This window comes from Hyla sarda, chromosome 5 (genome assembly GCF_029499605.1).
Source record: "Hyla sarda isolate aHylSar1 chromosome 5, aHylSar1.hap1, whole genome shotgun sequence".
Lineage (NCBI taxonomy): Eukaryota > Metazoa > Chordata > Amphibia > Anura > Hylidae > Hyla > Hyla sarda.
The window spans coordinates 215,439,779-215,466,334 of record NC_079193.1 but is presented as its reverse complement, the minus strand read 5'-3'; the positions used below and the strand labels follow the sequence as shown (position 1 = coordinate 215,466,334).

Genomic DNA, 26,556 nt, shown 5'->3' with positions numbered 1-26,556 from the left:
AGTTTAAAAAAAATTCCGGCAGCTAAGTCGGGTGATCGGGTACAGACACGAGGAGCTGTATGGATGCGAGGAGGGTCACTACCTGCCTCCTCGTTGTCCGATCACCAAATGACTGCTCCGTGCCTGAGATCCAGGCAGGAGCAGTCGCTCGCCGGAAACACTGATCAATTCTATGCAATGGCATAGCATTGATCAGTGTAATGCATGTTATAGTCCCCTATGGGGCTATAACTTTGCGAAAAAAAAGTTTAAAAAGAATATTTAATAAATGATTTAACCCCTTTCCTAATAAAAGTTTGAATCACCCCCCCATTCCCATTTAAAAAAAACTGTGTATATAAAAATAAATGTAAACATATGTGGTATCGCCGCATGCGTAATTATCCGAGCTATAAAAATATATAATTAATTAAACTGCACGTTCAATGGCGTACATGTAAAAAAAAAATTGCGTATTTTTGGTCACTTTTTATACCATAAAAAATTAATAAAAAGTGATCAAAAAGTCCGATCAAAACAAAAATGGGAATTTCAGATAACGGTGCAAAAAATGAGCCCTCATACATCCCCGTATGCGGAAAAATAAATATAGGGGTCAGAAGAGGAAATTTTAAATGTATTAATATTCGTGCATGTAGTCATGATTTCTTCCAGAAGTAAAACATTTTTTACCGAAAAATGCACTACGTAGAAACGGAACCCCCCAAAAGTTTCAAAATTTTGTTTTTTTTCACTGTAGATTTTTGGGTAAAATGACTGATGTCATTACAAAGTAGAATTGGTGGCGCAAAAAAAAAAAAAAAGCCATCAAATTCTGTAGGTGCAAAATTGAAACCCTGAGTCCTTAATGGGTTACAGAGGTAGGTGGGTATAATAATTTTACCACCTCTTACATAATTCATTTTGATGGTCTGTTTTAATATAATGACTATATTTGATATCACAATAAACTAGGCTGAATTTCTTTATTGTGTCTAACCCTCAATATATATTAGATATAGGTTTCCCAAATTCACCAGTTTGATTTCTCAAGCCTGCAAGCAAGACCTGTGTTAAAGTACTACTAAAGAATAACATACCATGGGTCAGCTCGTAGAGAGAGAAGGCCCAGTTTTGGTTGGTCCTCCAAACCCCTTTGCTGTTCGGTGGCAATAACTGTTTCAGGTCTTTCTTCTTCAGAGGTATTGCATTGTTAGTAAGCAAAATGATAAAGACCTGGAAAAGAGTGGTGGACTGGCTTGATAGTATAATATACACCAACCATCCTGTCTTGGGGGACAAAATGCATTACCTTGTTTCGATTGTTACTATGAGGCCCCCTCTCTTTTATGTACACCACCTGGCCATGGCAGACTAGTTATATTTTATCAATCAAAATATTCCCATTTACAATGATACAGACTATACTCAAATTATTCCCATTGTGGTCGGTTAACTTTCCTGTAGCCTACCCATATCTTTATGCCTGTAAATAAGTCACAGTCAGAACTGCATCACATACCAGTAAAGCTTCACCCTGAAATGTCATTGCAAATAAACTTTTAAGCTTTCAATTACATTAAACTTTAACTCATAAAATATTCCCCTGGGAGAAGAATGAAGGTCTTTAAGCATTCTTATTTATATCTCTTGTCTCCTTTGATATTGAAGTGCCGCTAAGTATGGAATGTGTCCAAAGAACATTATTTTGTTGATATATTTTTAAAGAAAAAACAGTTTTGAATAGCAATACTACAGAATATAAAAACCAATAATTACTTACAATTATTATTATAGCGCCTACCTATTCTGCAACACTGCATACTAATAGTATCTTTAAAATCCAATGTTCTAATAAATGTATATATCTTGACAAACGTATGTGAAATGTCATAGGATGTAAAGTGTGATACAACAAAGGAATGGCGTATCAGACTAAAATTCTTGAAGAGGAAAGTCAGAAGGACCTTCTGTTGTGTCATAGATACACATGGAGGATCCCATTGGTGAGGTCTGTGATCTTAGCTCAGCAAAGAACTGTGCAATACAGTAGTGATCATAAAGGCAAATGTGAATATTTTGTTGATGGGTTGCAGAGGTCAGCTCTGCAGGGAGGGAAGGTTTGAAATAACATGTTTAGGATATTCCAGTATCAAGGTATTGCCATACAAACAATATATACGTGCAGAGGTAACATAGTAACATAGTTCATAAGGTTGAAAAAAGACCACGGTCCATCAAGTTCAACCTATAACCCTAATAAGTCCCTACTGAGTTGATCCAGAGGAAGGCAAAAAACCCTCATACTAGAGGTAAAAATTCCTTCCCGACTCGTAATATGGCAGTCAGAATAAACCCCTGGATCAACGTTCTGTCCCTATAGATCTAGTATACATAACCAGCGATGTTATTATTCTCCAAAAGTGCATTCAGACCCCTGTTGAACTCTTTTACAGAGTTCCCCATGACAACTTCCTCCGGGAGAGAATTCCAAAGTCTCACTGCTCTTACAGTAAAGAACCCCCGTCTGTGTTGGTGTAGAAACCTTCTTTCCTCTAGTTGTAAAGGATGCCCCCTTGTTATAGATACAGTCCTGGGTATAAATACTGTAGATCATGGGAGAGATCTCTGTACGGTCCCCTGATATGTGGTGTCCCGGTACCGTATTGCATACCGTACCTTGTATGGTGGTGCCCAAAATCAGTAACTACGCCCAGGTGGGACAGCCCCTAGTCGCCTCTCTTCTATGCTAATTTTGTAATGTTTATACATGTATATATTTAATAATGTATATTTAATATAATGTATAACACAAAAAGAGAATCACAGCTGCACATTCACCATTTGTAATTTGATCTACTTGCTTCTCAGCATAGTTTCAAAAACTAACAGGTACTAGCCCACTCGCCACGTCAAAGCCACCTCATTAGAGTGGGTCCCTAACCTCACACTGGCGTAGCCCCGGGCGGCGGCCACTGCCTCCGAGACCCCATGCCCAATGGGGGGAGCGACCCAGTGGCCAGGCAGCCCCACTACTGCCCGACCAAGCCCCTGGCTCTGGGCCACTCCACCCCACAGACAAAGCATCACAGAAACAATGGCTGCCACAGAGAACCACACCAGTATGAAACCTACCATGTGCTCACTGCCAGAGGGCTGGGAGAATGGTAGGAGGAAACCCTTATGCAGTTTCCTGCTAATTAAAAACGCCTGGGCCAAATGGGTGGAGTGGAGTGCTGGCTAAGGGAGAAGGGAGAGACTACAAATGTGCAACACAAAAAGAGAAACACAGCCACCACACATCCACCATTTGTAATTTGATCTACTTGCTTCTCAGCATAATTTCAAAATCTAACAGGTTGTTAGTATACATTTTGATCAAAAAGTAGGAGCCCACTCGCCACATCAAGGCTATCTCATTAGAGTGGGTCCCTAACCTGACAATGGCGTAGCCCCCAGGGGCGGCCACTGCCTTCGAGACCCCATGCCCAACTGGGGGAGCGACCCAGTGGCCAGGCAGCCCCACTACTGCCCGACCAAGCCCCTGGCTCTGGGCCACTCCAACCCACAGACAAAGCATCACAGAAACAATGGCCGCCACAGAGAACCACACCAGTATGAAACCTACCATGTGCTCACTGCCAGAGGGCTGGGAGAATGGTAGGAGGAAACCCTTATGCAGGTTCCTGCTAATTAAAAACGCCTGGGCCAAATGGGTGTTCCGTTCTGGCAGATGTCCGGCATTAACTCTTTAGACCCGGCGATGAAAGTTGATCGCCATGTATAAAAGTGAAATTAAAAGCATCAGTTGGGCTGATCGGGACATAGTGATAAAATCGCGATGTCCCGATCAGCTAGGACGTGCCTTACCTGCCTCCTGTGCGTCCAAACGGTGATTAATTGCTGCAAGCCTGAAATGCATGTGGCTCTCAGCTGTTGGCAGCAGTAAATACTATTGTGTGCTGGTGGAACCAAAAATGTGATAGCATAGTTAAAATATGGTACCAAAATAAAATCTAAATTAATGTTTGTAACCATATCTCTGTTAGGCTTTGTATCTTTAAACATTGTAGGTCAACACCACCTGTCACTTTTGGAAGTAGATTGTGACCTACAAAAAGTATAGGATCTTGATCTTAGATTAGAATATTATGCATGCTTTACATATCATCACCATGATCATGACCCCTACTAACTAAAATAATTAACAGCCCACTTAATAAATAAATTAAGAGTAATACAGTAATATCTTGGGAAAAAATTGGAAATGCGCCAGAATTTAGCAAAATTTGTGCCAAAATAACAGTTGTAAATGACTTTTGCAACAAGTTTTTAACACTTTTCCACTACATCTTACAAAAAGTGGCGGGTTGCACCCTTTCTTGCCAAAAAATACTGGCCATTTTAATTTGCATAATTAATTATATATGCTTGACATCACAGGAAGCTCCACCCATGCCCACACATATCGCGTAATGGCACTGGGGGATCAGAAGGGGATTAAAATGGCAAGGGGTGTTCAGAGGGGGGCAATTCCCTGGAAGTATTTGTTGGGGTACCCCTTGAAATATAACCCCACAAAAACATGGCAGAAGAGATTATGCTGCTCCATCATAAGAGAAAAACAACAAATATTACAGGTTCACCATACATCTGTGGCGTCACTGCAGACCCCCAAAAGTCTGCTGGGTTTCCGTCACAGTCTCCACCTTTTTACTAAACAAAATAGAGCTGCAGGCTGTGTTTTTAGCCCTGAATTTTGGGCAGAATTGCAATACAGATCAACATTGATGGGAGTTAGGCAAAGTGCGTAAAATAGCTGGCGGTTTTTGATTTTAGGGGGGACCCTTTATTTTAACATAGGGTGAGATCAGCATGTATGGGACATTTATGGCATAACCCATTGTTCTCCAAACTGTGGCTCTCTAGCTTATGCAAAACTACAACTTCCAGCATTCCCGGACAGCCAAGGACTTGAGGGCCCTAGTTTGGAGACCACTGTTAGCCTATGGATATTAGAATACCTCTTTAAAGGGGTACTCCGGTGGAAAACTTTTTTTTTTTTTTTAATCAACTGGTGCCAGAAAGTTAAACAGATTTGTAAATTACTTCTATTAAAAAAAATCTTAATCCTTCCAGTACTTATTAGCTGCTGAATACTACAGAGGAAAGTCTTTTCTTTTTGGAACACAGAGCTCTCATCACGAGCTGACATTTCGAGCACAGTGCTCTCTGCTGACACTTCTGTCCATTTTAAGAACTGTCCAGAGTAGGAGAAAATCCCCATAGAAAACATATCCTGCTCTTGACAGTTCCTAAAATGGACAGAGATGTTACCATAGAGCACTGTGCTCGTGAGTCATTAGAGAGCACTGTGTTTCAAAAAGAAAAGAATTTCCTCTGTAGTATTCAGCAGCTAATAAGTACTGGAAGGATTAAGATTTTTTAATAGAAGTAATTTACAAATCTGTTTAACTTTCTGGCACCAGTTGATTTAAAAAAAAAAAGTTTTCCACCGCAGTGCCAGGAAGCAGGTGTGAACAGAGCTTTAGCGTGCCACTGCAAATAGGTAAATGACTATTGTATGAACTGTTTGGCTCTGGATCCCTGGTGTGTGAACAGTGGCACTATGCATAATACAAGATGTAGCAGCACTCCACTACCTGCTCGAGCCCCTGCAGGGTATCACTACTCTCCACATTCTTGTCTTGTTCCCTCCTCCCACTTCTCATTCTCAGGCTTGTCTGCCTCACTTTCTTTCAGCATCCCAGAAAAAAAAGGAGCCAGAAAGACAGGCTCGTACTCCCCTGCGTTCCTCTCTGTAGGGGTCACAGAACGTCAGTCAAGTCACTGATATTTGCTTTCCAGGCAGACCCTGTGGCAATGTTTAAGGACCCGCCTCTCATCTGGTGTAGTGCCATAGAATGTGTTTTGCCATAGAATGTGATATGGTGACTCAGCACTTTTCTGTGCTTGAGCATCACAGCCCCATCACATTCAATTGGCTGACACTCGCACACCAGCCCCCTGCCATTGGTTACTGCAGGGGATGTGCGCGTGTCACGTGACATATATATTCATCCCCAAACAACGTTCACTGCAGTGCGACTTTGGCTACCACAGCAAGAGGCTCTCTCTTGCTGTGATAGCCGAAGCTTCATGGGGGATCACGCTTGCAGTGGACAAGATGACAGCCGGAGGATGGAGCATGTCTCCTCCCACTGTCAGCCCTGTGCCCGCAGGGGGAAGCAGCGCTTGAGGCTGACATTTAACTCGTTGCCCGCCATGGGGACCGCGCGCCCGCGGAGGAATTAGCACACCGGCTGACATATAACTGTATCTCCGCCATGGGGATCATGCGCCCGCAGGGGGAATCAGCGCTTTCGGCTGACATTTAATTCGTCCCCCGCCATGGGGATCAGCCACTGTGCTAATTCCCCAATGGGCACACGGCGGGGAACGGGTTAAATGTCAACCACAAGCGTTGATTCCCCCCAAGGGCACAGGGCTGACAGCGGGAGGATACATGCTCCATCCTCCTGCTGTCATCTTCTCCACCGCAAGCACACAAGCACGGTCCCCCATGAAGCTTCAGCTATCACAGCAAGAGACATCCTCTTGCTGTGGAAGCCGAAGTTGCATTGCAGTGAACGGTGTTTGAGGATGAATATACAGTCATGGCCGTAAATGTTGGCACACCTTAAATTTTTCTAGAAAATGAAGTATTTCTTACAGAAAAGGATTGCAGTAACACAATGTTATGCTATACACATGTTTCTTCCCTTTGTGTGTATTGGAACTAAACCAAAAAAGGGAGGAAAAAAAGCTAATTGGACATAATGTCACACCAAACTCCATAAATGGGCTGGAAAAAATTATTGGCAGCCTTAACTTAATATTTGGTTGCACACCCTTTGGAAAAAATAACTGAAATCAGTCGCTTCCTATAACCATCAATAAGCTTCTTATACCTCTCAGCCGGAATGTTGGATCACTCTTCCTTTGCCAACTGCACCAGATCTCTCTTATTGGAAGGGCACCTTTTCCCAACAGCAATTTTAAGATCTCTCCACAGGGGTTCAATGGGATTTAGATCTGGACTCATTGCTGGCCACTTCAGAACTCTCCAGCGCTTTGTTGTCATGCATTTCTGGGTGCTTTTTGAGTTATGTTTAGGGTCATTGTCCTGCTGGAAGACCCAAGATCTCGGATGCAAACTCAGCTTTCTGACACTGGGCTGTAGAATGCGAACCCAAAATCCGTTGGTAATCCTCAGATTTCATGATGCCTTGCACACATTCAAGGCACCCAGTGCCAGAGGCAGCAAAACAACCCCAAAACATAATTGAACCACCACCATATTTCACTGTAGGTACTGTGTTCTTTTATTTGTAGGCCTCATTCCATTTTCGGTAAACAGTAGAATGATGTGCTTCACCAAAAAGCTCTATCTTTGTCTCATCTGTCTACAAGATGTTTTCCCAGAAGGATTTTGGCTTACTCAAGTTAATTTTGTCAAAATGTAGTCCTGCTTTTTATGTCTCTGTGTCAGCAGTGGGGTCCTCCTAGGTCTCCTGCCATAGCAATTCATTTTATTTATAAGTCGACATATAGTTTGTGCTGACACTGATGCTCCCTGAGCCTGCAGGACAGCTTGAATATATTTGGAACTTGTTTGGGGCTGCTTATCCACCATCGGACTATCCTGCGTTGACACCTTTCATCAATTTTTCTCTTCCGTCCATGCCCAGGGAGATTAGCTACAGTGCCATGAGTTGCAAACATCTTGATAATGTTGCTCACTGTGGACAAAGGCAAATGTAGATTTCTGGAGATGGACTTGTAACCTTGAGATTGTTGATATTTTTCCACAATTTTGGTTCTCAAGTCCTCAGACAGTTCTCTTCTCCTCTTTCTGTTGTCCATGCTTATTATGGCACACACAGACACACAATGCAAAGACTAAGTGAACTTCTCTCCTTTTTATCTGCTTTCAGGTGTCATTTTTATATTACCCACACCTGTTACTTGCCCCAGGTGAGTTTAAAGGAGCATCACATGCTGGAAACAATCTTATTTTTCCACAATTTTGAAAGGGTGCTAATAATTTTGTCCAGCCCATTTTTGGAGTTTGGTGTGACGTTATGTCCAATTTGCTTTTTTTCCTCCCTTTTTTGGTTTAGTTCCAATACACACAGGGGGAATAAACATGTGTATGGCTAAACATGTGTTACTGCAATCCTTTTCTGTGAGAAATTTGTTTTCTAGAAAAAATTCATGGGTGCCAACAGTTACGGCAATGACTGTATATGTCACGTGACACATGCACAGCCCCCCAGCGCCCGCAGCAACCAATGGTAGGGGGCAAGTGTGCGAGTGTCAGCCATTTGAATCTGTTGGGGCAGTGATGCTCAAGCACTGAAAAGTGAGTCACCATATCACATTGTATGGCAAAACACATTCTACGGCACTGCATAGGGGAAGGGGGTTGTTAAGTGGCTGGCAGCCTTGCTCTTAGCTGAAAAATACCGGCTATTGCATAGTCAGTAAAATACCGGCTGGGTGGCAACCCTACCCTGTAATGATTACAGAGTTTGACTATCACACACAATTGTACAGATATGCCATTCAGGTGCCTGGGGAAGCTAGGTGAGACATTCTTACCTAGTTTTTCTATGCTTCTAAATGGAATATCTGTGGTACGGTTTTCTCGGCAACCATGCCATTGTTTAAAGGGGTATTCCAGGCTAAAACTTTTTTTTATATATCAATTGGCTCCGGAAAGTTAAACAGATTTGTAAATTACTTCTATTAAAAAATCTTAATCCTTCCAATAGTTATTAGCTTCTGAAGTTGAGTTATTGTTTTCTGTCTAACTGCTCTCTGATGACTCACATCCCGGGAGCTATGCAGTTCCTATGGGGATATTCTCCCATCATGCACAGCTCCCGGGACGTGACATCATCATTGAGCAGTTAGACAGAAAACTTCAGAAGCTAATAACTATTGGAAGGATTAAGATTTTTTAATAGAAGTAATTTACAAATCTGTTTAACTTTCCGGAGCAGTTGATATGTGTAAAAAAAGGTTTTGCCTGGAATACCCCTTTAAGATCGCAAGGGCCGGAAACTTTAAACTCTCACTTTAAAATGACAGCTGAGCTGGGATGGGTTGCTATGGGTAAATCAGACAGTTTTTATTTATACCTCAAGTGTTATCAGTTTATGCTCTGTATGATCATTTAGTACTGTGCTTTTTATGTTTATTATTAGGGAGATGTTGTAGAGCATTAGAACTTCTTAAAATATGAGTCATGCAGGTGTGTAGCTGTTTTTTCTCTCTAAAATTGTAGGTGCATTTTTTGCCAAAACCACCTCCAATCACCTCTGCACCGTCCCATACCACCGGTTATATTAGGTATTCACCGGGGTGACTTATCACCAGCACATTTTTGAATAGTTCATATAAGGAAATGGGGGTGACATTTAGGCTTGCACTTGGAAAATTCTCTTTATGAAACCTGTTAAGTATGTAAACTTCAGTATCTAGTTGTGTTTATATAACTTGTGTAGAAATAAAAAAATAAATAGTGCAAAAATCATGTTTTTACAATGTTGTACTGCTCTGATGTTGTTTATAAGCAATGTGTTTATTCTTTATGGAAACACGTACCTCAATGAATATAAAAGATACGTCTGTGTCACAATGAATTACCACTGCTCTGCACTGTGACTGTCTCACCTTATACACAGGTTGTAGTTTTAATGAAAAATATCTAGTTCATGCTGAGCTGGCAAGCAGTGCTCTGTCATTGTATGCCCTTGGTAAAAGCAGGTATTGCTTATGTTATCCTCAGTATGACATGGAAGTTATTAAAACAGTCAGGACTATGCAGTGATCTTCAGCAAACAAGGAATCGCTTTTCCGTGAACTCACCACAACTCTTATAATAGGCTTCAAAGTCCTTTGTCTTGCACATTGTGTGTCTAGGCCATTCTTTCATTTCTCCTGGCCACAGCAACCATGAAATAGTCAGAACGATGGAAGAGATCTTCATTCTGCAAAGGTCTTTTCTTCTTAAGTAGTCAGTGTATGTTAGCCTGTTTCTTTACAAATATACTGTATGTTATTGTGTGGATTTGCAAAAATGCCGAAAGCAAAGGCAGTTTTACTTCCCCCAAAACGTCTTATTTCACTTCCTAATTTAGTGCTTTCACATTTATATGTTGTATTTACATTTTAAGGAAGTGTACAGTATGTCAATGTGAATGATGCAGACCAAAAAAAAAAAAAAACATTGAAACAAAATAAATTACTGATATTATAAGGGGCCCACTTTTTAGGTACTGTATGTTCTGGCAGATGTTTTCCATTCTTCCTTGTTTGTTCTGCTCAATTATTAATAGAGGTATAAGGGGGTAGATTTAAGGGTAGCACACATTCCTGCAGGTCTGAAGGGAGACTCTTAATAATGCTTGATTTAAAAAGAACCTTTCGGGTCTTACAAATGTGCCTTCATCATTCATGTGTTGCTGCTGCTTTATGAATTAAAGGGGCATTCCAGAATTTTTTTTTATTTGACTATGCCACAGGGGCTGAAAAGTTATTGTAGTGTACTGTACCTGTGTTTGATAGTGGTCTCGCAATACTTTCATGATTGTTTCCCCAATGTTTATTTTTAACAGCATACAAAATGACGTTGTCTCAGGTTTTCCTAGTTTACAGAGCAGCCCGAAATATTACAGCACTAGTCACTAGTCAGAGGGAGCTTGTCTTTGCGAGGGAGAAAAGTGACCTCAAGGTACAAACAAGGAATCATGGGACTTGTAGTTAGAGGGAGGGAACTCCATCAGGTAATAACCATTCCACAAAAAGATATCCACAGTGTTATGGTAATCCCACAACATAGCCATTTACCCCTAAGACAAGCACTGGAAGGTAAGTACTAAAATCACCTTATGGTGGATAAACCCTTTAAGGCACTTTTTTTACTAGCCCTCATCTGCATTGTGGGTAATTAGTTTTGGTCCCCAAGATGCTGATAAGAACCTAGACCATCAACCTTACCACTGCTTAGTTCTGAACAGGCAGAGCCTCAGGGTCATGCCCATTGAGAGCAGTGGTGACCACCCCCTTTACAATTCACAGACTGGAAAAATGCTTATAGCCTATCAAGGAGGCAACAGCAACTGTTCTAAAAGGGGGCATGAACCTGAGGTTCTCTCTCTTGAGTACTAAGCTGAGGCTCATGCTCTTGAGTACTTGAGTTGACATCTAGGCCTAAATCTATGAAATAGCATCTCCACATAATGATAATGGTCACTGAAACTTGTTTACATTGAACCAACTAAACAAATATTTATAGCGTAAAATTATTTTCCACCTAACATAGTCCATACCTTATAACACCACTTATGATAGATAAAACTTCTTTATTATATAGAAAGAAAAAAAGGCAATAAATGGGTGGAGAAAAAAGGAGGATTTCCCAATAGACACTGTATAGGCACAGATATACACAGATATGTGCTATTAAAGTACAAACATGCTACAAACGTACAATTGTAAACTATCAGACCCAATAAAGCTGCTTAGTATATTTCAAAAATAGTTAACAGCATTTCTCCATATGTAAAAAGGATTTAATAATATATGATGATTGGTTCCCTTTAAGGTACTTCTCAATGGACTCCAATAACACAGCTAACCTATACTGCAGTATTTCCACAGTTCTTCTCAGAACCTCGCTGCTCACTGGTATCTGGCAGTGGGCAACCGCGCTGTGATTGGTTGCTGTGGGAAAATTAAAAAAAATTTCTCTTATGCAGTTTGAAAAATCTGGTCCAATTACCTTATTTCTTGGTTTGCAATGTCATATTATGTATTAGGTTAAATAACTGCTTTTTTTTACACTTTATTATGCCATTATACTGTGTTTATTTGTGGTTTTATATTGTATGAACAGGGACTTGGGTTGTTTTCTGTCATCCCAGCTAGAGGGAGGAAACTTTCCCACCTTGACCCCTGGGTGACCAACTCCTGATATTTGGGTGTGGAACCCTGTGGCTAAGGAAAAAGTGTGTTTTCCTGTTATTTCTTCCGTAAGGAGGAGTGGAGTGTGTATACAAAGAGTCATGTGCCTGTGTTCCAGTGACCATGTGTCTAAGACACCGCAGGACATGCGGTTAAAATGTCATCACAAACCCATTCTCAAAGGGCTAAATAGGATGCAGGAGGAGAAACCATGCTGCAAGGTGAGTGGAGCCACAGTTGGGGCTAAGAAATAGAGGGAGCCATGCTGGTGTCCAAAAATGAAAGGGGAAGCCAAATTAGAGGGAGAGCCATGACGAGGGTCAGAAACAAGAGAAAAAGCCATGCTGAGGACTAGGAATAACGTGCATTTGGTAAAGGAAGGATTAGAAGCAATTCACATTGGAGATGTATATAGGTGGTCAAACAGGCATTTGAAAAGGCTGGACGCGTTTCAAGGCCATGGGCCTTTTCTTCAGTAGCTATATACAATGTAAATTGCTTCTAATCTCTCTTTGGCCAAATGCGCGTTCCCACCACGAAGACGCCAAAGTGATCTATTACTAATCCAAGCCTGTCATCCGATCCTCCGGACTGTGAACTGCACATGCACACTTTCAGAAGGTGCAAATCAGCTCCAGGTTAACCAGTGCACTCTGACCCCACCGGGACAAGCATCTGCCTGCACATAAGAGACGCGCACGCCTGCCACTCCACAAAGAGAAGGTACATACCTGCCGCTCCTGGACAAAGAAGTGGTGAAACACGTCAGAGGGGGATGTGATGTGGGGGAGCAGATTTTCTGCCACCATGTTTATTTTCTGCATTGGGTATATTATTATCTGTATGCACTTGCCATCTATTATGACTACCAGTATTCACTACACTTTATGAATCCATATGCTGCTATTAGAAGCTATGCTGTGTTTTTCCACTAGCCATTATGCTGCTATGAGGTCATACTTATGATCATCATGTTTACATATTATAGCTTTTAGCATATTATATTATAATTAATTCTTGGCTATAGTGGCACTTTTGAAATCAACCCCATTCATGCTGCTATCATGTTCTAATTGTTGATATGTAATTAATTATCTACATGAATTTCTGGCTCCCCCCACTGTTTTTAATCATGTGTTCTGGCTATATGTTTTTACGGGTAACTTTTTGGGTATATACATGATTATGTTCAATAAATTTTGATCTTATTTTGCATAAATCTTTTGCTTCTTTGATTTGTTAGCTTATAATTTTGGTCATATTACATACCTGCCGTTTACCTGCCCTGCACACAGGAGTTACGCAGACAGGAAGCACATACCCTCTGCTCATGTGGACATCCTAAGAAGCTGGACAGCTGCACCACAAAAGCGCAGCTCCTCTGCTAAACCTCCCAACATTGGTAGCCCGCCTCGCACATTGGGCCGGTCAGGAGGCTGGAGCCGTGCTTAGAGGCTTGAACACACCGCTAATGGGAACTGGTGAGCAGTGCAGTGCACCACAGTGTGTGTATTTACTAAGGATTTTACTCTATTGGCCACACAGTTAAAAACATTTATTCGACCATAAACGTACGTTCTTTTCCCCAGGGGATTATAACTTAATTTTAGGTGGTCTTAACTATGATGTATCTTGTTTTCTTCATATAATATTAAATTTTATTTTATTTTATTGAGCCTGCCGCAAGGGCCCTGCAACAGTTTTTTTTATATTATACAGATGTAATACATTATTTTTATTGTATTTCTACTGGATATATATCTATTTGTTCTAGTTTTCTTCTATATTTCTTTCTTCCTCTATCTTTCTTTCTTCCAAATGTACCTTTGAGGACTGGTTATTATATAATTTATTATATAATTAATTTCCTATCAAAAAGAGATAGATATGTGGTAACCACCGGTGTATATGGCGGGACCACGGGTGTTGCGCTGAGAGTGGTGGGATCAGATGTAATTAACCCCAGGGGTCGGATGGTATTAACCCCTATGTGTTTGTGACGCCAGTGTGGTTTTTGGGATCCGTTATCCCATGGGCTAGTAGTGAACAAAGAGTCCACAACCAGTTATGGTTTAACGGAGGCTTTACTGAGTAGAAGACAGGTGTAATTATCTTCACAACTAAGGCCAGAATTCCCAGAGAGGTGGCCAGTAACCAGAGGACCTCACAGCTTGCTGGACCAATATACTTGTAATAAACTTGACTTTGACTTGTAATTAGACTTGACTTGACTATGTGCAGGACTTGAATAACTTCAGTGACAGCAGACATAGACTTGTAGACTTACTGGAGAAACTTGTAGATCTGTGGCCTTCAGATGCTTGACACTTGTCCTGAGATCTCTGGTAGCTGCTTCAGCAAAGACTTAGATGTTACAGCTATGAGCACTTAACTCAAAGAGAAGAGACTGAATTAATATGGCCGCCCCTTTATATAGTGGGGGGCTGGACTAAAGCCTATTGGTCAAGCTGTGGGTCATGGGTTAAAGCTGGTGCTCTCTGGGAGTACATGTTACAACAAATCATGTAACTGCATAACATAACATGTGACAGGCTTACTCACAGGTCCTTGAGACCTCCACAGGTCCTGTATACTATCTAGACATAGGGATCCTGTCTAAGCATTAAAAAGAACATACACACATTTATTAAACCAACAGGGAGAAAACAGGGGGAGACCCTGCAGGGGAGTCTCCAGGTCACTGAGGGACTCAACCCGACAGGGCCTACAGGTAGTATAGGACCATGTACCTCTTATGGGACATTACAGGTAGCCATGCTAGAGATTTGGAATACACTGAGGAGCAGGGGCGGATTGACAGGTCGGGCATTGCCCGAGGGCCGGAACCTGAGGGGGCCCGCACAGCCTGCCCTTTTTTTTAAGTTTTCAGGCCAGGCCCAGGACCGGACTGGCACAGCAATCAGGCACACCTGACATTTGCCCAGTGAGCTGGGCCGTCCCCATAGAAGGCTGCTTCCGGTGATATTTCACCTGTAGGGCTGCCGGGGAGCTCTGTTCAGGAGTTTGACAGAGCGAAGAGTCATTGGCTCCTCGCCCTGTCGATCACTCCTCAAGAGGCAGAGGGTGTCATCCTCTAGGCTTTGGCACAGATGAGTGATGTCATCGTGCACTGTTGTGCAGAGGAGGGAATTGGAAAAGAGGGGACTCACTGTGGGTCTGGGCCAGAACCGCAATAAACGGTGACTATTGGTGTATTTTCTTTTTTTTTTAATCTGTATGAGGGGAATTGTGTACAGGGGTGAAGGGGGTGGGGGAGTGTGTACAGGGGTGAAGGGTGGGGAAGTGTGTACAGGGGTGAAGGTGGGGCAGAGTGTGTACAGGGGTGAAGGGGGCAGAGTGTGTACAGCAGGGAAGGGGGGAGGAGTGTGTACAGCGGTGAAGGGGGGTAGTGTGTGTACAGGGGTGAAGGGGGGGAAGTGTGTACAGGGGTGAAGGGGGGTCTTATTTGGGTCGACTTATTAACTACCTACTTCAACATTCAGCTGCTGTATTCAGGGGGCTACTTACTTAATACAAGGGGGAGGGGCTGCTTTATCCATGGGGGGCTTATTACTACCTACAAGTTGGGGGCTACTGTATACTGAGGGAGTGGCTGTATACAGGGGTCTACTATATACTGTACAGGAAGGGGGATACTTACTACCTTCAAAGGGGGGGGGCTACTATATACAGGAGTGACTCCTACTTTATAAAGGGGGGCTACTGTGTACGATGGACTACTTACTAGGGGTGGGGGGCTACCAATACTACCAAAAGATGGGAGGGCTGCTAATGTGAAGGGATCACCCTAACTATGTAATATATGGGTCCTACCTACTCCTCCCCAACCCCCTTATCTACCCACACTATTGTTTGGAACACCAAGGGGGTTATTATTACTGTTTGAAAGATAGATGCTGGAAAAGTGCGTGGCCTAAAATGTTTGTTTGGCAGGTTCTGTGGAGACAAGTTGTGGCTGGAAGAAATCGCCATGAAAAAAGGAAAGTAAGTGACTTCAATCAGAGAAGACGTCACTTTATGTAACTGTATGTAATCCCTTATATAGTCTGCAGAGCCTGTGTAGAGCTGATATCTACCACTACATGGCCCATTCGGGGCGTATGAGGGGCGGCATAAATACTGGTATTTATTGGTAATATAGTTCTCATTATACAGGATTTGGTCAGTAACAGTATGATGGTCATTAGAGATAAGCAAATTTTTAGAAAAATTCTATTTGGCTGATTCGAATAAATTCACACCAAATCGATATAATAAAGTGTGTATTTTTTACTTTTTTTAAACTTTTTTGGGATGGTTCCAGCCAATCACAACTCTTTGCAGGAAATATGAATAATAGGTATATATACATATATATATATACACACACTTACACGGCAGTGCAGGAGACCAGAGAAGAGCAGCCATGCCCCGCATCTATACATTATACAGGAGGATCGCGGTGGGTGTCAGGAGTGACACCCGCTGCAATCTTTCCTTTACTGCAGGTACTACTGCTCCTAACATGGAGCACACTCAGCTCCATGCTGGGAGCTGTAGTACCTGCATTGATAGACAGATTGCACTTCTGACACCTGTTGCGATCTGTCTATTAATGCAGGTACTACAGCTTTCAGCATGGAGCTGAGTGTGTTCCATGTTGGGAGCAGTAGTACCTGCAGTTAAAGCGCAACTGTCATGGATTTTAACCCCCATAAACTAGCCCCGGGATGACAAAGCTGTTAGAAATTTCAGTTCAAGCATACCTTTTTCTGCATTCTAGCAGCTTTAATTGGGCTATAAAATGCTTTTTATGAAAGTCAATACAATACAGGAATATGGGTGCACTACTGTGGTAGATGTATACAATGACATTGGCTATCCCTCAACACTGATGTTAAAATTGAGACATTCGCCAGTATATCCTTATATGAAGGACATACCAGAGCCCGCACACCAACAGCCGGGACCCGTGGCTAATAGCGTACGGCACTGATCGTGGTGTCACATGCTATTAACCCTTTTGACATGGTGTTCAAAGTTGGAACACACAAGGAGGGCCCCTACCTGCCTCCTGCGTGTCCGATCGCCGAATGATTGCTCAGTGCCTGAGATCCAGGCATGAGCAGTCAAGCGGCAGAATCATTGATCAATGTTATCCTATGGGATAACAATGATCAATGTAAAATATCAGTGTTTGCAGTGTTATAGCCCCCTATGGGGGCTATAGCATTGCAAAAAAAAAAAAGTAAAAAAAAAAGTTAATAAAGATCATTTAACCCCTTCCCTAATAAAAGTTTGAATCACACCCCTTTTCCCATTAAAAAAAAAACTGTGTAAATAAAAATATGTGATATCACAGCGTGCAGAAATGTCTGAATTATAAAAAAATATCATTAATTAAACCGCAGAGTCAATGGCGTACGCGCATACGATTAAAATGTTACCCTACCTATATAGGTTTGATTTTGTCGTACTTCTGGAAAAAATCATAACTACAAAAATGTATACATTTAAAATTGTCATCTTCTGACCCTTTTTTATTTTTCCGCGTAAGAGGGCGGTATAATTGTGTATTTTTGGTCACTTTTTATATCATGAAAAAATGAATAAAAAGCGATAAAAAAGTTCAATCAATACAAAAATTGTACCACTAAAAACTTCAGATCACGGCGCAAAAAATTTGCCCTCATACCGCCCCGTATATGGAAAAATAAAGGTTATAAGGGTCAGAAGATGACAATTTTAAACGTTTAAATTTTCGTGCATGTAGTTATGATTTTTTCCAGAAGTACGACAAAATCAAACCTATATAAGTAGGGTATCATTTTAATTGTATGGACCAACAGAACAACGATAAGGTGTCATTTTTACTGAAAAATGTACTGTGTAGAAACGGAAGCCCCCAAAAGTGACAAAATGGCTTTTTTTTTTCAATTTTGTGGCACAGTGATTTTTTTTTCCGTTTTGACGTAGATTTTAGGGTAAAATGACTGATGTCCTTACAAAGAATAATTGGTGGTGCAAAAATTAAGCCATCATATGGAATTTTAGGTGCAAAATTTAAAGAATTATGATTTTTTAAAGGTAAGGAGTAAAAAAACAAAGTTCAAAAGCGGAAAGTCCTTAAGGGGTTAATGTAGCTTTTCTCATTTGGACAAGTTTTACCTCTCATCCTAATTTGGACCCACACAGGTGACCTGTAAATGGATGATCTCCATATCATTCTCATCTGAGTTTCTGTAGTATCCTCGGGATCAGAGGAACTGGCAGAAATATGTAAAGAAATTTCCCCTTCCAGCTCAGTGACATCCCATCCAGTTGATATGTTTGAGCAGATTGTTGCTTCTTATGCTTCCATTTGTTCAAATAACATTCTGCCACCATGTTGTCTGTCTGCACAACCACCTTTTGACCTATCAATAGAAGCTGAAAATGAAATCGCGCTAGTTTTACTACCTTCAGTTTCTTTAAAATTTTACAAAAGGATCTTGTCCTTTTTGCTCCATTTCTTTTGTATCCAATGTTGCTTTGCATGGGCACCCCAGACCCTACTAGATGCATCCGATGTGATAAGTATTTAGGATGATCTACAGAGTCCGTCCCTGATAGTGGTGCTTGATCCACCATCATAAGTCCAGAACTGATGCAGGGCTGTTAACTGTTGATTCAGACCCTTGGGATGTTTCGTTCACTGTCTCATGATGTCCTTCTGACTGGTCTTTTGACGTTGCTGATCCTTTCTTGGGAGAGAAGCAAAGTCATCTTTACCTAGCCCACTGTATATCAAATATTTTATGTATTGGGAAGGAACCAGCTGAGATTTTTCATAGTTGCTCAGGAATCCATGTAGAGACAGAACCTGCAGAACCTCTTGGATTCTGGTCCCTCAAGGATGCCTTTAATAGCCAATTGTCTAGATAGGGCACCAGAAATATCCCCTTTTTGTGAAGAAAAGTTAATAGAATGATTGACACCTTGGTAAAGACCTTCAGGGCTGACAGCAGCCCAAAAGGTAGACACGTAAAATGGTAGTGGAGAACCAACCTTTGAACTCTTATGTTAAATCTCAGAAACTTTCTGTGTGTCACAGCCACTGGAATGTGCAGGTACGTTTCCTTAAGATCTATTGACTCAAGAAAAATTTATGGCTGAAAACCTTTACAGAGCAACACGGGGATTTAGAGCTGTATGATCCAGTCCTCACTTGCCTCCTGGTGTAGGCACAGGAAACATGAGTATACGCCCTGAGCCCTCTGCATATGTGGGACTGTCTCTATTGGTTTTATTAAGAAAGTCCTTCACAAGCTGAACTGCTACCGGTCTTGTTGACGACAAACCTTTCTTTGGGTTGAGAGGAAAATTCTATCCTGTATCCATTTTGGAAAATTAATTTCAGATCTTACCCAAGCGTCTTGACGTGTATCTATCCATATATGTTGTAAAATACAAAGCATTGTCTTCACACAAAGATCTCTGGCATAATTGATCGGAGTTCTTTGTTTGAGTCTTTTTTTTTGTTTTTGAACATGCTCCGGCATCAGATCTGCCTTTTCCTCAGCACTGTCCATCCTGGGAAATCTCTAAGCCTCTGGGAGATCTCTTGATATTCGAGAGAAATAAAGACTGCTTTTTTTGTAGAACGAAAATTAACACCTTTGTCCTGACTAGTATTCTGGAAAAAAAATGTCAAACTTCAAACTAAGGGCCAGACATACTGTCCAGCTGAAAAAGGTAAAGCACAAAGAGTGTCTTGAATGAAGTATCCCGAGACCACTGTGTGATCCAAGTGCTCTACTTGCCAAGTTTGTAGTGGTCAAATTCTTAGCTGATATCCTAAGGGGTCCAGCTGGACATCACATAAGTATTCCGCTACTGAATTTAAGACTGGTACACTTTTTAGAATTTCTTCCCTGCATACTCCTTTCTGCAGGTCTTGCATAAGTTGAGCCATATATATCTAGCACCCTGGCTACAGGAACCACTGACACTGAGACCTTACAGGCTGTAGAACAGAAAAAATAGGACTTCTTAATAAAAAAAATTTGCTTTGCAGTTCATTGCATAAATAGGGGCAGATGGCTTTTCAGATGGAAATACTGCCATCGTTACAAGTTTAGCCACTGGAAGGTCCCCCTTGGGAGGATTTTCCCCACTCTGGATGGCAGCAGGGTCAATGTGATACAAGGATTTGAATCTAATGCCCAGGTCCAGTCTCTTCTCTGGCTTCTCCTAGTCCTTGTTAGTGTTGCTCACGAATATTCACAATCCAAATATTCGTCGCGAATATCGCATATTCGCGAATATTACAAATTTCGCGATTAAAATTCGCTAATATTCGTCTTTTTTTCAAACTGTTTTAAAAACTGAGCACATTGTAGGGATCTCCTTCGACTGATAAATGCAATGCTTGTATCATTTCATTAAAGACCCAGGGATGACACTGTGAGGCGAAAGGTTTATGCTTGCGAATATTCGCATTACGAATATTCGCAATACGAATATTCGCAATGCGAATATTCGTGGAAATTCCGCCCTACTTATGCCTGTGAGCCAATGAGAGTTCTGCAAGCACAGTTGTCAGAGCTTAGCAACGTCCCTAGCAACGTCCCTCGCATGATGTTATAGCGCGCATGCGCAGACGAGCGAAATGTCACTATTAATTTCGCATTCACAATAGCGAAATTTCGCAATTCAAAAAAACGTCACGAATATAACGAATATTCGAATTTCACGAATATGGGACTAATATTCGTCCTCATATTCGCAAAATATCCCAAATTCGAATATGGCATATGCCGCTCATCACTAGTCCTTGGTCATTAGCTGGGTGATAACAGGGTGGTCGGGAAGGTTTTTATTATCTTTAGGTGGAAAATATAATTGATCCATAGCCAGACTGTGAGACACCTTTCTGGATTCCACTATTTCCTTAAAGGGGTACTCTGGTGAAAACCTTTTTTCTTTTAAATCAACTGGTGGCAGAAAGTTAAACATATTTGTAAATTACTTCTATTAAAAAATCTTAATCCTTCCTGTACTTATTAGCTGCTGAATACTACAGAGGAAATTCTTTTCTTTTTGGAATGCTCTCTGATGACATCACGAGCACAGTTCTCTCTGCTGATGTTATTATAATAATAATAATAACGCTTTATTTATTGTTGTCCTTAGTGTGATTTGATCCCAAGTCCCCAGCACTGCAAGGCAGCAGTGCTGACCACTGAGCCACCATGCTGCCCTCAGCATACCTCTGCTATGCATGGTTGCTAAAACGGACAGAGATGTCAGCAGAGAGCACTGTGCTCGTGATGTCATCAGTGTTCCAAAAAGAAAGGAATTTCCTCTGTAGCATTCAGCAGCTAATAAGTACTGGAAGGATTAAGATTTTTTAATAGAAGTAATTTACAAATGTGTTTAACTTTCTGCCACCAGTTGATTTAAAAGAAAAAAGGTTTTCACCGGAGTACCCCTTTAACTACTTTAATAAGAGGGGAAGCTTTGGTATGATCAAAGATACATGCATCATTATCATCATCATCATCATCAATGTTGGATGAAATTTTGCCCTGGAAGCTGCCAAAGGATGATACAGGAGAAGACCACCTCTTTCTTTTGCGCTTCTTAGAAGGTTGCCTGGAGGTTACTAGTTCATCAAATAAGGAGAATAACTGAGTTTTGAACCAAGAAAATAACATTTTAGCTTCTGATTTAAAGCCCTTTCTCCTTGTGAATAAATGCATGCGCTAAATAGATCCACCACATAGTCATCTGGTAGTGGCTATAGACAGGACAAGCAAAGTCTGCGATGAGACTTTCTGCGGTTCTTCCTCCTCTCATGATGGCTGGACATCTACAGGGAAAAGATATAGACATCTTTATCTAGAAATAGAAAGGAGGGGGATGGCGCAGAATACCACATTGGGATACCCACCTATCTCTTTGCACAGGACAATTGCCTGGCAGGTGCAGCACCTCTGCAGAGAAAAAGAGGATCTTTTCAAACTGGGGCCAGATTAAAGCTTCTTCCCCAACCTGGGCATCACGGTGAACCCAGGGAAGCTCTGCACACAGATCCTGGGCCAATGGAGATATAGGCCATAGTCAAGATCTCCCTGCTGTTTCACACAAATCAGAAGCATACAGCTGCTGAGGCACACTGGAATGGAGTGGACACTAGCCAAAATATCAGGGATGTTGCTCACCTTCCAGCAGCCCTGGTTCTCTAGGTGCAGGACAGTAGTCAGCTGATTGCACAGAGCCAGAGGCATATATGTCACGATGCCGGCTGGCAGGAGGTGGATCCTCTGTGCCAGAGAGGGATTGGCGTGGACCGTGCTAGTGGACCGGTTCTAAGTCACTACTGGTTTTCACCGGAGCCCGCCGCAAAGCGGGATGGTCTTGCTGCGGCGGTAGTGACCAGGTCGTATCCACTAGCAACGGCTCAACCTCTCTGGCTGCTGAAGATAGGCGCGGTACAAGGGAGTAGACAGAAGCAAGGTCGGATGTAGCAGAAGGTCGGGGCAGGCAGCAAGGATCGTAGTCAGGGGCAACGGCAGGAGGTCTGGAACACAGGCTAGGAACACACAAGGAAACGCTTTCACTGGCACAATGGCAACAAGATCCGGCGAGGGAGTGAAGGGGAAGTGAGGTATAAATAGGGAGTGCACAGGTGAACACACTAATTGGAACCACTGCGCCAATCAGCGGCGCAGTGGCCCTTTAAATCGCAGAGACCCGGCGCGCGCGCGCCCTAGGGAGCGGGGCCGCGCGCGCCGGGACAGGACAGATGGAGAGCGAGTCAGGTACGGGAGCCGGGATGCGCATCGCGAGCGGGCGCCACCCGCATCGCGAATCGCATCCCGGCTGGAGATGGTATCGCAGCGCACCGGGTCAGTGGAGCTGCCCGGAGCGCTGCGGTAGCGAGAGTGAAGCGAGCGCTCCGGGGAGGAGCGGGGACCCGGAGCGCTCGGCGTAACAGTACCCCCCCCTTGGGTCTCCCCCTCTTCTTAGAGCCTGAGAACCTGAGGAGCAGACTTTTGTCTAGGATATTGTCCTCAGGTTCCCAGGATCTCTCTTCAGGACCACAACCCTCCCAATCAACCAGAAAAAAGGTTTTCCCTCTGACCTTCTTGGAGGCCAGTATCTCTTTAACGGAGAAGATGTCCGAGGAGCCGGAAACAGGAGTGGGAGAAACAAACTTGGGAGAGAAACGGTTGATGATAAGTGGTTTAAGAAGAGAAACGTGAAAGGCATTAGGAATTCGAAGAGAAGGAGGAAGAAGAAGTTTATAAGAGACAGGATTAATCTGGCACAAGATTTTGAAAGGACCAAGATAGCGTGGTCCCAATTTGTAGCTAGGGACACGGAAGCGGACATATTTAGCGGAGAGCCATACCTTGTCTCCAGGAGAAAAAATGGGGGGAGCTCTTCTTTTTCTATCAGCAAACTTCTTCATGCGTGATGAAGCCTGTAAAAGAGAATTTTGGGTCTCTTTCCATATGGTGGAAAGATCACGAGATATTTCATCCACAGCGGGCAAACCAGAGGGCAAGGGAGTAGGGAGGGGGGAAAGAGGGTGACGGCCGTACACCACAAAAAATGGGGATTTGGAGGAAGATTCAGAGACTCTGAAGTTATACGAGAATTCGGCCCATGGTAGAAGATCTGCCCAGTCATCCTGGCGGGAGGAAACAAAATGGCGTAAATAATCACCCAGGACCTGGTTAATTCTTTCTACTTGCCCATTGGATTGAGGATGATATGCAGAGGAAAAGTTTAATTTAATCTTGAGTTGTTTACAGAGAGCCCTCCAGAATTTTGACACGAATTGGACGCCTCTATCCGAGACGATCTGCGTGGGCAACCCGTGAAGACGAAAAATGTGTACAAAAAATTGTTTTGCCAACTGAGGCGCTGAAGGAAGACCAGGAAGAGGGATGAAATGTGCCATCTTGGAGAATCGATCAACGACCACCCAAACAACAGTGTTGCCACGGGATGGGGGTAAGTCAGTAATAAAGTCCATACCAATCAGAGACCAAGGCTGTTCGGGGACAGGCAGAGGATGAAGAAGACCAGCGGGCTTCTGGCGAGGAGTCTTATCCCGGGCACAAACAGTGCAGGCTCGTACAAAATCCACAACATCCGTCTCCAGAGTCGGCCACCAATAGAAACGAGAGATGAGTTGCACGGATTTTTTGATACCCGCATGACCTGCGAGATGGGAGGAGTGACCCCATTTGAGGATTCCGAGGCGTTGGCGTGGAGAAACGAAGGTCTTCCCTGGAGGAGTTTGCCTGATGGAGGCTGGAGAAGTGGAGATCAGGCAGTCGGGGGGAATGATGTGTTGCGGAGAGAGCTCTACTTCCGAGGCATCCGAGGAACGAGAGAGGGCATCGGCCCTAATGTTCTTGTCGGCAGGCCGAAAGTGAATTTCAAAATTAAATCGGGCAAAGAACAGAGACCACCTGGCCTGGCGAGGATTCAGCCGTTGGGCAGACTGGAGATAGGAGAGGTTCTTGTGATCGGTGTAAATGATAACTGGAAATCTTGATCCCTCCAACAGATGCCTCCATTCCTCAAGTGCTAATTTAATGGCTAGAAGCTCTCGGTCCCCGATGGAGTAGTTCCTCTCAGCCGGAGAGAAGGTCCTAGAAAAAAAACCACAAGTAACAGCATGCCCGGAAGAATTTTTCTGTAGAAGGACCGCTCCAGCTCCTACAGAGGAGGCATCAACCTCCAATAGGAAGGGTTTAGATGGGTCAGGTCTGGAGAGCACGGGAGCCGAAGAAAAGGCAGACTTGAGCTGTTTAAAGGCGTCTTCCGCTTGAGGGGGCCATGACTTAGGATTGGCATTCTTTTTGGTTAAAGCCACGATAGGAGCCACAATGGTGGAAAAATGTGGAATGAATTGTCTGTAATAATTGGCGAACCCCAAAAAACGTTGGATAGCACGAAGTCCGGAGGGGCGTGGCCAATCTAAGACGGCAGAGAGTTTGTCTGGATCCATTTGTAGTCCCTGGCCAGAGACCAAGTATCCTAGGAAAGGGAGAGATTGACATTCAAACAGACATTTCTCCATTTTGGCATAAAGTTGATTGTCACGAAGTCTCTGAAGAACCATGCGGACATGCTGGCGGTGTTCTTCTAGGTTGGCAGAAAAAATCAGGATATCGTCCAGATATACAACAACACAGGAATATAAGAGATCACGAAAGATTTCATTAACAAAGTCTTGGAAGACGGCAGGGGCGTTGCACAGGCCAAAGGGCATGACCAGATACTCAAAGTGTCCATCTCTAGTGTTAAATGCCGTTTTCCATTCATCCCCCTCTCTGATGCGGATGAGATTATAGGCACCTCTTAAGTCCAGTTTGGTAAAGATGTGGGCACCTTGGAGGCGATCAAAGAGTTCAGAGATGAGAGGTAGGGGGTAGCGGTTTTTTACAGTGATTTTATTAAGACCGCGGTAGTCAATGCAAGGACGTAGAGAGCCATCTTTTTTGGACACAAAGAAAAATCCGGCTCCGGCAGGAGAGGAAGATTTGCGGATAAAGCCCTTCTTAAAATTTTCCTGGATATACTCAGACATAGCAAGAGTCTCTGGGACAGAGAGAGGATAAATTCTGCCCCGGGGTGGAGTAGTGCCCGGGAGGAGGTCAATGGGACAGTCATAAGGCCTGTGAGGAGGTAAAGTCTCAGCTTGTTTTTTGCAAAAGACATCCGCAAAGTCCATATAGGCCTTAGGGAGACCGGTTACAGGAGGCACCACAGGGTTACGGCAGGGAGTACTGGGAACCGGTTTAAGACAGTCCTTGGAACAAGAGGGGCCCCAACTCTTGATCTCCCCAGTGGACCAATCCAGGGTAGGGGAGTGGTGTTGAAGCCAGGGTAGACCAAGGAGAATTTCGGAAGTGCAATTGGGGAGGACCAAAAACTCAATTTTTTCATGGTGAGGTCCGATGCACATTAGGAGGGGCTCCGTGCGGAAACGTATGGTACAGTCCAATCTTTCATTGTTAACACAATTGATGTAGAGAGGTCTGGCGAGACTGGTCAGCGGGATGTTGAACCTGTTGATGAGAGAGGCCAAAATAAAATTTCCTGCAGATCCGGAATCCAAGAAGGCCATAGTGGAGAAGGAGAAGGTAGAGGCAGATACCCGCACAGGCACAGTAAGACGCGGAGAAGCAGAGTTGACATCAAGGGCTGTCTCACCTTTGTGCGGGGTCAGCGTACGTCTTTCCAGGCGGGGAGGACGGATAGGACAATCCTTCAGGAAGTGTTCGGTACCGGCACAGTACAGGCAGAGATTCTCCATGCGGCGTCGTGTCCTCTCTTGAGGTGTCAGGCGAGACCGGTCAACCTGCATAGCCTCCACGGCGGGAGGCACAGGAACGGATTGCAGGGGACCAGAGGAGAGAGGAGCCGGGGAGAAAAAACGCCTTGTGCGAACAAAGTCCATATCCTGGCGGAGCTCCTGACGCCTTTCGGAAAAACGCATGTCAATGCGAGTGGCTAGATGAATGAGTTCATGTAGGT

At 43.2% G+C, this 26,556-nt stretch overlaps 1 protein-coding gene across 3 annotated transcripts in view; it reads right to left on the bottom strand.

Annotated features, from left to right (window-relative positions):
- Positions 1-26,556, bottom strand: part of LY86 (lymphocyte antigen 86) — a 78,671-nt gene that overhangs the window by 12,663 nt on the left and 39,452 nt on the right. For 2 of the 3 annotated variants that reach the window (XM_056521097.1, XM_056521095.1), the window contains exon 1: positions 9,916-10,151. The exons of the other annotated variant lie outside the window; for it this stretch is intronic. In XM_056521097.1, coding sequence (XP_056377072.1) covers positions 9,916-10,036 — 121 coding nt within the window. In that variant the 5' untranslated portion in view covers positions 10,037-10,151. Of the gene's footprint in view, positions 1-9,915; positions 10,152-26,556 lie in introns of those variants that run through there. 3 annotated transcript variants of the gene reach the window in all.